Source organism: Rhagoletis zephyria, unplaced genomic scaffold, assembly GCF_001687245.7.
Source record: "Rhagoletis zephyria isolate East Lansing unplaced genomic scaffold, Rhagoletis_zephyria_1.1 Rzeph_scaffold_10924, whole genome shotgun sequence".
Lineage (NCBI taxonomy): Eukaryota > Metazoa > Arthropoda > Insecta > Diptera > Tephritidae > Rhagoletis > Rhagoletis zephyria.
The window spans coordinates 3,828-15,752 of NW_016168001.1; the positions used below are offsets into that span (position 1 = coordinate 3,828).

Genomic DNA, 11,925 nt, shown 5'->3' on the forward strand with positions numbered 1-11,925 from the left:
GTTACCTCACAGGTGGTCCCATTCTAATTTGGTTTAAATCCGATCATTGGATCAATAAAAAAATAAATATAATCTTATATATAATATAATCTTAAAGTTTTATATGAGAATTGAAGTCGGTTTTGTTTTTGCTTAAAAATTACTTGTGGCATGTTTGTTTATTTAATTGCTGACACATTTTTGGGATTTCCTAATCGGTGCGTGTGGTCCAACCCACTTAAGCTAAGCTGCTTAAATTTTCAAATTGAAAAGTCCACTTACAAAAACACATACATACATACATATATGTAAACATACGTGTTATATAAATATGTATATATACATAAGTATTTACTGGCAACAAAATTAAAAATATATTTAACTGACTTCTAACCGGCCATCCAAAGAGCTTTTATCAGCAATTTTATTGCTGCTATATTTATGTACATACGTCTGTTATATGTTTTATACTTATACATATATACTTTCCCATGTGGTTTGCCCCGCATCTCCAATTAGGCAATACACAACATAAGAAGACAACCTTTTACCCTTAATTTCGCGAATGTGTTCACTCGTGTGTGGGTCTATTGTTATATTTGATCTTATTTTTATTTTTAGATAAACAGTTAAGGGTTTGAAGCAGTCATACGAAATAATGTTTTTTTTTTTGCTATTATTCCTGCTTTTATTCACTTTTAGATAAGAGCACACATTGTTTGTAGTGCAATGAAATTTATAATAAAAATATTTTGTGAATAAAATATCCTTACAACTGTTAATACACAAATATGTATGCACATACTTACATACGCATATATTAGGGTGGTCCAAAAATGCATGTGAAAAAGTAAAGTCGGAATTTTAATGCTCTGACCCCCTACTATTGTTCTATACCGAAAAAACACACGCCTGTATTTTCATTTTGAAATCATAAAATATTTAGAGATCGCTCAAAGCGCTCAAGATTTTTCATTTACATGGGGCAAAAAAAAAGTTTGCATAGAAATAGTAGAGGGCTCTGGGAAATCATAATTTTCGATCGGAAAATTTTGTTTCTCTTCAGCAGACAGCCGAAATAATAATAGCCAATGGTTTATTATAGCGTTTTTTCAATACTATTTAGTGATTTTTTATAGGACCCTCAGGGCATTTTTTGAGGTTTTTAGAGGTCCTAGAAAAAATAGTTAATAATCGGAAGTAGTTAAATAAACAATTTGGTATTATTCTTCTTAGTCCCCTGAAGGGCACCAGAGTTTTCCCATCGAAAAATATAGATTTTCTTTAATTCTATAACATTTCTACGAAAAGTTTTTTTTTTTCATATAAAATACATGGAAAACTTTGACCGCTTAGAGCGACCTCTAGGTTAAAAAAAAACATGGGTATATTTTTTCCGTATAGAAAAATCCTATAGGGTGTGAGCATTAAAATTCCGACTTTACTTTTTTTTGCACCATCCTAATGTACATACATATATAGTTTATGTACATCTGACTTACATTGGTACGAAGTTGGCTTTCAAGCCAACTAATATTGAATATTTTTCTACGTACATATGTATATATGTACTATGTATGTATGCACATATATATGTATGTCTAGTGCATTGTGCTCCCCTGTGATGACTTTCGTTATTTTGCGATCCAATTTAATTTCGTAACAAGCAGTTTTTTTAACAACATTGGCTTCAACTACCATTATGAATATGTTTGTGAATATGTTTGAATATGAAATTCAAGGGAAATTTTCCATCTCAGTTAATTCATCTGAAATTCTTTTTTTTAATTTCTCTTATGTTAAGATTATAATCAAAACGTTGGGCACAAATAAGTACATATATAATTTTTGTTTAAAGTCTACAAAAAAACTTAGCTTTACTCGCAGTGTCTTGTTAAAGTCTTTATTCTACTTTTTTGCAACTCGAGTGCGTAATAAATTTGATTTTTATTTTTGTAATGATGCAATGTCATCTTTTGTCTGAACGCTTCCGTTCCCAACACTAGGGTTAACGCAACAAAATTCGACATCGATTAATTTCGATAGCTGTACGTTTCTAGAGCTTTATACAGCTGTCGAATTTTGTTGAGTTCACCCTAGTGTCCAGCGGACACACTAAGGGCCGTTTGCACCATGTCCAGTTAACGCTAAGTTTTTTGTAGGTCGCCATTTTGGATGAACGAATTTTTGTTTTCATTTTCCTGCTGAACTTTTTTTGTGGTTCTTGAGCTTATCTTAGGTCTACGCAAGGCACATTAAACAGGTAGTATCAGTAGAGCAAAAACAACATTTGCGTGTATTTTGTTGTTGCTTCTGGTATCGAAAGTGTCAACAACTGTTCTGAATTTTTTCTTCTAAATCAAAGCGTGCCATGTGAAATACAAAAAATTATAAAAAATAAAAAATTGAAATTGGAAAAAATAAAAATTGATGCAACTTTCTTTCCTAGTAAATTTGTTTGCTTCTCGAAGCATTGATCCATCCTTTGCAAGGCCCAGTAATCAGCGGTCGTGCTGCCGAGTTGGGCGAACGTTCCAAAAGCTGCTATTCAATCGCTTGTTTTGTATGGAAAAAGGTTTCACAAGCAAATGGATTTTAACAACTTATAATTTTCGTGAAAAAAAATTTAAAATATTTGACATTTTCCNGTTTCACAAGCAAATGGATTTTAACAACTTATAATTTTCGTGAAAAAAAAATTTAAAATATTTGACATTTTCCAGACCAAAAAATTTGAAAATAAATCAAATCAGCTGCTCTACTGATACTACCTGTTCAATGTACCTTGGGTCTACGTTTGTTGCTTTAATTGTCAACACTACAAGTTTTTTTTGGATTTCTAGGATCAGACAAGATTAACCCTGAAAATGTGATCGAAAAAATAAAAATCATAAAATAACGATTAAAAATTATCGTTATTATATAAATCGAAAAATAACGATTATGCAATGATTTTTAAATTAAAATCCTTAATGATAACGATTATTTTTGGTCCCTAAAAAAAATATATATATAACTACTTGTGTTATGTACTTCAATATTTTAATTTTTATGTTATTCATTTACAGATATTACAAATAATTTTTTAGTGATGAGCGCAAACATTGATTAAAAGTGGTGAATATTTGTGAAGAACAAATATGACAACGCTTCTTTCTTTTTGGGAGAGGTTCAAGTGATTGCGAAGATGATCCTTGATCTAATCCAACCAATCGTTGTATGGCTGCTAAGTGTTAATTTGGCAGTCCTTTAAATATATGTAAATATTAAACTAGTGTTGATAAAATTATTTTAGTATCATTTTTATGTGCATAAAACCGTGGTAATAGATTAGATAAAATCTGTTTTCGAAAAGATAAATACTTTATGTTTTATACGTAAACGACCTTAAAAATGTGTTTATTGTTTTCGAAATTCATTGAATTATGGATAAGTATCAAACTATCGGAATTTTTCGACAATCTGGTATGTATCGGGTATATTCAAGTCCTGCCAAAGTCCCCCAAAGACTTCAAAGATATACAAAAAATTAAGTCGCGTTTTAGTTCCACAGCAGGAGATTTCCCGGTAAGTAATTTTGTACAAGTTAAATAAAGTGCTAAGTTAAAAACCTCCGCAAGGATCTTAAAAAACTGGAAGAACGGTCGAGTTTCGGCAGTGACTTGCATTCCTAGTAAGAATTAATTGCTGGTAGCAATTAACAATTATTANTAAAGTGCTAAGTTAAAAACCTCTGCAAGGATCTTAAAAAACTGGAAGAATGGTCGAGTTTCAGCAGTGACTTGCATTCCTAGTAAGAATTAATTGCTGGTAGCAATTAACAATTATTAACATATTAATTGTTGAAATCATTGTGTGAATTTTATTAAAAATTAACGATTAAATATGTGTACTATATAGGCCTGGGAAATGGATTTGATAGCCGTGCACTTCCGAGGTCTGTGCCGTATTTTTAATTTTCTTTATAAGCAGGTTCATTGTTATCAAAAAAGTGATTGCAATTAAATTAATTGCCGTGTGCAGTNTAAAGTGCTAAGTTAAAAACCTCCGCAAGGATCTTAAAAAACTGGAAGAACGGTCGAGTTTCGGCAGTGACTTGCATTCCTAGTAAGAATTAATTGCTGGTAGCAATTAACAATTATTAACATATTAATTGTTGAAATCATTGTGTGAATTTTATTAAAAATTAACGAATAAATATGTGTACTATATAGGCCTGGGAAATGGATTTGATAGCCGTGCACTTCCGAGGTCTGTGCCGTATTTTTAATTTTCTTTATAAGTAGGTTCATTGTTATCAAAAAAGTAATTGCAATTAAATTAATTGCCGTGTGCAGCTAAAGTTTGATTGCAACTAAAATTTTCATTGCAATTAATTGAACTGCAATACGCCATTAAAAGTTTAATTGCAATGACGTTTTTAATCAATCAACAAGAACAAATTTAAGTATAAATATAATTTCTTCCCTAGATCGTGCACAAAATTTTTATATTCCAAATTTCCGCTCCCATGAAGAAATAAAATGTGCATAATTAAAATACTAAGTAACCTCACCTTAATGAAAACCGTTACTAGTTACTTTAATTTCTTTCGTCTGTTTTTTGTTTTTTGTGGTTTGTTTTTTTTTTTTTGTTACAGATTCTCTTCTCAGCATTTTGTGTATTTGGCGCGCAGGCAAAATCCTTCATCAATTCCCAGCGTTTCCAATGTTATTTCAATTATTTGTTTATTTGTACCTCAATGTCTCCACATCTAAATATGCCCATCGCACAGTCCACACTAATGGATTCTAAGGCATTTTGCATCCGCTTAAACACGCACAGATTACCTACAACGTTGGAAATGGTAGAAGAAGCGATTCTAACGCTTAACACCGCACGCGGCATCTCACTGCAGAAGTTGAAGAAGTACATTATCGAAAAGTATCAGATTGAAATGAGCGCCAAACGCTATACCATGATGAAGGCACATTTGTATACACTATTTTCCAAGGGGACGCTTATGACAGTAACTGGAAGGGGATTGTCGGGTAGTTTCAAAATACAGAAAAGGATTAGTGGTTCATTAGTAAAAAAGAAATCGATTGGTGCCAGGAATACGGATGGACACATCGGCGCACGTCAACGTAAAATAGGAGTTAGCAAAGCAAAAAGCAATAAATCAAAGAAAAAGAAAAATGTGACACCAGCCAACCTAACTGAAACGCCACCTAACTATGTGACACACTTGATGGCTCCTCATGCACCGCAACGCAACTCCTCGGCGACAGATCTCAGTCATGTTGAACAAGTAGGGGGCACACCTCGTAGCGCTGGTACGCGTGTAGGACGTAAACGAAGACTTGCGTCGGTCCAGGAACCGATTGCGGCATCACAAGAATTTTAAGAAAACGCAGTACTCCGTAAACTCAAGCATTGAGTTTTTAAATGCAGAAAGGTAGTCGCTGTTGCAACATTCAGTATGAAGCAGGTCTTCATATTTCATATGTTCATGTGCATAGATACACACATATGTATGTGTGTGGGTACGACGTATGTATGCATAGATTCGGTTTTTTTTTCTAATAAAAAAAATTTCAATCTTTTGTTAGTATAATAACTTAAAAACTATTTATTATAAGTTATGTCGAAAGAACATCTACAGCAGCAATGTTGTTAGCTAGACCAGATAGGTACCTAATTGAATTTGAAATATATGATTTAGAAAAAAAAATAATTAAATAAATCATACCTTTAAAGATGTGTCTACTTACTAACCTTGGAATAAAAGGTTTAAACTAGATACTATTGATTCATCCGAGTTTTAGCATTTCATGCTAAATTCGCTTAGCAATCATTTAATAAATATTCCTTAGCAGAAATATGTGCTTAATTTTAAATTCGGTTTAAAAATTTCATTACTCATTCATTACCATTTCGGCAAATCTTGTAGTCTGGCGCTTGACGAAATCGTAATTCGCAAAACATCCATTAGTGTACCTTTTTTATTTTCAAAGTGTTACCAAAATTATGTATATTTAGCTTAATTCCATATATTTCTTTAATGAATTTTATAATATTCTTCATGTACTGAATTCATTTATTCTTTAAGTTAGTTTTGGGAGAACCCAATATGTTTTAAAGATAATGCTACGATATCAATAAAGTTTACTTTTTATTATCTTTATTGTTGTTGGCGTTTATTAAGTTTACAATTAAATACGCATTTAATATAAAGTACATTTTAAATTAAAGTAATGCTTGTTTCTTGTTCCGCAGTTCAACTAGTCTTACGCTATACTACCCTTTTTTTAATCAATAGTGGAGATTTTCTCAATTTGATTTAGAATTTATTTGGTAAAGAAACTTGATTCTGTGAAGTAACCCCTTACATATTGCTTCTTTTGAAAATCCGACTGCAAATAAACAATACGAAATCTATTTTTTTAATACTTGGCGCAGTAAAAGTGTGAGAACTATTTGAAAAATAAGAGCAGGTTGGAATAAATCAACCCGTAAAACTGGCCACTGTCCCGACAGTTTTCACACATAATTTTTACATGTATGTACAAGAAAAATGACGACATAAAACCCGATCTTACTATTTGCTCAGACACATTTTACGCGCTAATTACTTTCGCTTCCATATATATTAAAAACTACACAAGTAAAAAAAACAAAAAACAAAAGGAATATTCACACATAACGCATATATGTACGTATGTAGCATGATTGTAGTTTGGTATGAGATTTACTAGAAAAAAGAACTTGTGAGCAACAGACTAAACTAAAAACAAATGCATTTAGCATAGTGTCACGAACATACAGGGATTGGTATTCGTGTTCCTTGTTTTGTTTTCGATTTTTTGCTGAAAAATACAGCTGCACATTCTACTATAAATTTATTTAAAAACATATTTTATTTTTTGGAATTATTGAGTGAAAATGCGATGCATTGCGAATGTTCGCTTTAAGACTGATCCTTGGGTACACGCCGTTTGCGCACGGTCTTCGTCGTAGCTTCCTACAATGAAAATTCAAAAAATATAACCAAAATGCTTCTTACTGGCGTTCATTCAATATCTATACCTCTGCCTCGGCTTCCTCTGCATCATCATCTTGCGAATCCTTCTGATCACTGCTAGCGTTTGCAGCTGCTGCTGTTGGTGTTGGTGTAGCGGTGTCATCACCTGCTTCATCTTTAACATCTAAATCAGACTTTTTAGTTTTAGGACTAGAGTTTTGCGTAGCATTGCTGCTGCTTGCAACAGCCGTTTCGGCGGTGCCACCTGAATTGTCGGCAACGTCGTCAGGTTGCACGGCATCGGTTTTCTTAGCGCCAGCGTCCGAGCTAGACTCCTGCATTATTTAATAAATCGCGTTATTATATGCATTTTAAAAAAGAAAATAAACTCTTAATACACTGAAGACTAGCATGGTATTACCTTCGAGCCGGATTTCTTGAACAAGCGATACAAAGTGAATGATAGCGGTGTGGCTCCTGCAATTACCATTGCTACTCGCCAAACCCAAGAGGCTTCAGTAAAGAAGGTTACAATCTTATTGAAAAAGGTTTCCTACGAATTTTGTGCAGACAGTAACACAGTAATATACAACACACAACATACAAATGAAAAGAGAAAACAGAATGGAAAGCCAAATCAAAAACAATGCGATATTAATATATTTAACTAAATATACAAAATTTTGCCAGCGTGGGTTTTCTACTTCTATGACGAATTAAATTAAGTATTCATTTATTAGACGAAGATATTTTGTATGAGCACCTCTTTAGCACGACCGTATAAGTAAAATACGTAGCAGCCCACAGGTATGAGTAAATATGTGAAATACAATGCCCACCAGCCTGGCTTGTAGTTTATGCGCCTCATTAAACGATGCCAAAGAGTTTTCTTTTTTAAATATTTTTTGGAAAGTTTAGTTAATTGGTCATAATAGAAGATATCGCGCTTAGGCTAGTACATATTCTCAAATGGTAGTTGAATAACCTTTTTTTATTCAATGCTATCTATTTATTGGTGCACTTACCGATTCCTTATCGATGTATTTGCGCTTGATATCAAAAGTCTTGGCGGCAAAGTCTCTAGCCAATTCAATATCATCAACGATGATCAAGTTGTCAAACAAAATATTGTCAGACATCGACCAAAGCTCAAGCCCCACAGCGGACTAAATGAAAATCAGAATAGCAGAAAAGGTTAATTTAGTCAGCATCGACATATGCAATCAGAAATAAATTAGTTATTTGCACTTACAATGGGCGTCATTTTGAAAGGCGTGAGATCTTCGAAGAAATCAGGATTGGGTATTTTACGTGCAGCCCATTTGCCTTGATAATTTGGATTGTCGATGAGCGGTGCGCGCCATTTTCCCTTGTATTCTTTGTTTTGAATTAGAGGTGCTTTCCACTCACCACAGCCTGTCGCTTTTTCACAAACTGGATTGTCAATCAATGGCGCTTCCCATTCTCCATCCATTTCGGTATCCCAGTCAGCTGGCTTGGCGGCGGTTGGATCTGAGGAAAGGTTTAAAATTTGGTATATTTAAAAATTTAATACAGAAGACCCATTTCCAAGTTTTTGGCTTAATTCAACTTACCTGGTATCATCTGGGGTTCATCTTCAAGCCAACCATCTGGCATAACTGCACTAGGATCGGGAATTTGTGGTGGTGCATCGTCATCCCAGTCTTCAGGTTTTTTGGCTGTTGGGTCTGGTATCTAAAACATAAAGGCACAATATTGCTGTTATTGCGGTGAAAATCTAAAATTGAACAACTACCTACCTTTTCACGTTCATCCCAGTCCTTTGGTTTTTTGTCTTCTGGATCGTCAATCTCACGTGGTGGGTTAACTGGCGGAGTGAATTCGGAGAGAAGAGATCCCTGATTGACTATCTTATTATCAACGCTGATTTCAAAAGTGTTATCAGGTCTCAGCACTAATTGATATAGATGTGGCAGTTTATCCTTGAACGGTTCCTCCAAACGATCCCTAACAAGTTAAAAAATAAATTAATGTTGTTGCGATAATACAAAACTAGAGCCGGCAATAAAGTCACCAACAAAGAGTCGAATGCGAAAGGCACAATGCAGATGAATTGCATTTAGCAAATATAAAACGCAGTAGCATAAAGTAAAGATTTAAAATATCGGCTTTTCAAGCAACAACGCCCACACACGGCATGGTAAAATCAATAAAGAACAATATTTAGGGCCACATAAACAAGTAAGTTTCAAACTTGTGATATTAGGGAAATAAATGTGATTAGTGCTTATATCTATATACATACATATACATATATGTATATATGTACATGCCTATAATTTAGCTTTAAAGTTTTTAAGTGGGTGCCGATTGTTGGTTTTTCACAACTTACTTTGGCTTTTTGCAGTGTTTCTCTTCTATGCTTCCGTTAATTGGATTAACGTGACGGAATATGAAATGCAGTTTAATGTCGCTGCCGCATTTATCTGGTCCAAACATAATCGTGTAAGGTGTCTTATCGTTGAACTAAAAGAAAACAACCACACATTCGTTAAATAATTTAAATTTTTGACAAAAGTTATATTGTTATATCTACTTTTGTGAGATCTTCCGTATGTGTTCCATGAGAGAGCAATTTAATGTATGAGCCTCCGCATTCTTGTCCCTCCTGTGTATGAAACAATATAATATTAAAATACTTATATGTAAACACACGTGTGCGTGCAATCATAGTATGTAGTTTGCATGTAATGGAGGGTGAGATAAGTGTCAATATGCTCGTAATCTAATTAGATTACATTAAAACATACATATACATATGTACATAGTTTGTATTACTTTGTCTGACAACTGTTGCCATGAATCTACTGTTTGGAAATGATTTTCAATTACCTGCATAGTTACTTCGTACTGCACTACAAGTGGGTTATCTTCCTTGAAGGTGAATGGCTTGTTGAGCTTTGACGCAATAGCGGCATGCTTAGCCTTAGATTTGAGTACAAGACCAATATCTTTCTTTGATACTATACGTTGTGGTGCCTCCCAGACCCAATTACCGTCGTACTTAGCGATTTCCTCGGCGATATCATCTTTCTTTGCTTGTGATTTTACCCAGCGCTTAGTTGATTCGGCAATGTCATCAAAATGGTCAGCAAAGTAAAATTTGTTCTGGTCATATACTGGACTCTCGTAGACAATTTCCTCCAGTTCGCCATCATCCTACCGTAAACAAAATATATATTATTTTACTAATATCATGAGTACGATCGAACGTTTAAACATAAGACGGCCCTACATTGCGAAGGAATGATTTTTGAATCTAAATATGTATTCCAATATCAAGATTTTACGTTCATACGTTTTTTTTTTTTTTAAATTTTTAACTATATATGCACCTTGCTGTTTAATAAATTAAGTATGTATGCTAAAGCAACTTAATGGTTCCGAAATTGAGGTTATGTTGAAGAAAAGTAAATATAACTAAACAATCTAAGTACTCATACGAACACTTGCATTTGTAATCCGCGCAAAACGCACATTGCTCTTAACACATTGTTTAGAGCCCCCTAATAGCAACAGAGTGCAGAGTAATCTAGCTTCCCGAATACACACATTGTATGACGTGGTATTTTCCGCATGAAAATAAGTAACTAGTATAAATGCAAATGGAAGAGGGTCGCTGCTATTGGCGAAACAGGGGATGTAGTCGAATGTATGTAGTTGAATAGCACACGCTGCAACAACACCTATAATTGTAGAAAAACGTTGCCGGTTTTCTTTATCAGAAATCGTATCACATGCGCGACAGGCATTATTTTAGAACAAAAGTGGCATTCGCTTTTTTTATTGTATTGCTAACTACGGCTAATTGATAGAAATTGATTTTTAAATTCATTGATACTTTGGAACTTACTTGTACATCCTCCACTTTTCCATCCTCTGCAGCGTCATCAGCGAAGTCCTGCTCCACCTCAGATCGCACGATCGGAGAAATTGCCAGAAGCAATATAATAAGCAATGAGCATAAATGCAGCCCCAAATTATTTTTGAACCGCATTTTTTACTCTTCCTCGATCTTAAATTTTTCGGTTCACACACAAAGACACAGCAATATAACTATGATGTAAACCGTGAAATCGATAGATGCGTTTGAAAAAATGTATTCCTTTAATTTTCTAGGAACAAATTAAATTTAATTAACTCCAATTGTATGCTTACTCAATGAACAGCCGCTTTGCTTCGCTTCTAAACTCAATTTCCTTGTCCAATAAAAAAAAATTAAGGGAGAAAGCGTGTAATGAAAGACTAGCCATTGAAAGCTCACCCGCAGAGTTGCATTTTGATTCAAGAACGTCACGAAAGAAAAAGTAATTACCGCTTCAAACCGATTCAACGAGTGTAAATTTTTCACACTGTTGCCAACATTACACACTAAATTTAGTGCTTTTCTTAATTCAGAACACACAAATTTTTGTGTTTGGGGTTGGTGCGTTTTTTTTNTAGCCATTGAAAGCTCACCCGCAGAGTTGCATTTTGATTCAAGAACGTCAAGAAAGAAAAAGTAAATACCGCTTCAAACCGATTCAACGAGTGTAAATTTTTCACACTGTTGCCAACATTCCACACTAAATTTAGTGCTTTTCTTAATTCAGAACACACAAATTTTTGTGTTTGGGGTTGATGCGTTTTTTTGGTGCTTTTCTTTTTAGTTTGAAGACAACAAAACTGTAAATCTGAACAAAAATGGAAGCTAATGTTAGAGAAATTGGATATCTTACAATAATAGAATCAAAATCATGGCACATAACAATTACAAACAAAGGAGCATATGTTTGCCATCGATTACATACGTTAACTTGACATTGCCTGCCAAACCGTCCATGTTGCTGGGACCAGGAATCGAACTTTAGACCTTTAGTTTGGGCTGAATTTGTTCTATTTTTTACGAATATTAAAAATAG

The 11,925-nt window shown here is 33.9% G+C and overlaps 2 protein-coding genes across 3 annotated transcripts; one reads left to right on the plus strand and one right to left on the minus strand.

The window, feature by feature from the left end:
- The first annotated feature begins 4,564 nt into the window (after nucleotides 1–4,564).
- LOC108376765 (histone H1.11L-like) lies at nucleotides 4,565–5,529 on the plus strand. Its single transcript, XM_017633006.1, has one exon. The coding sequence runs from the start codon at nucleotides 4,721–4,723 to the stop codon at nucleotides 5,363–5,365; it is 645 nt and encodes a 214-aa protein (XP_017488495.1). The 5' UTR covers nucleotides 4,565–4,720; the 3' UTR covers nucleotides 5,366–5,529.
- A 601-nt stretch (nucleotides 5,530–6,130) lies between these two features.
- On the minus strand, nucleotides 6,131–11,292 carry LOC108376764 (Calnexin 99A). Of its 2 annotated transcripts, XM_017633004.1 has the most exons (12): nucleotides 11,183–11,292; nucleotides 10,878–11,080; nucleotides 9,857–10,183; nucleotides 9,561–9,632; nucleotides 9,357–9,490; nucleotides 8,764–8,971; nucleotides 8,578–8,698; nucleotides 8,235–8,494; nucleotides 8,008–8,148; nucleotides 7,404–7,535; nucleotides 7,048–7,317; nucleotides 6,131–6,982 (listed from the first exon to the last, which is right to left on the minus strand). In XM_017633004.1, the coding sequence occupies exons 2-12, from the start codon at nucleotides 11,019–11,021 to the stop codon at nucleotides 6,929–6,931; spliced, it is 1,863 nt and encodes a 620-aa protein (XP_017488493.1). In that variant the 5' UTR covers nucleotides 11,022–11,080; nucleotides 11,183–11,292; the 3' UTR covers nucleotides 6,131–6,928. The 2 variants fall into 2 exon arrangements, with proteins under 2 accessions (XP_017488493.1, XP_017488494.1); XM_017633005.1 differs by lacking the exon at nucleotides 11,183–11,292 and having other exon boundaries at nucleotides 10,878–11,174.
- Between the last annotated feature and the right edge of the window lie 633 nt (nucleotides 11,293–11,925).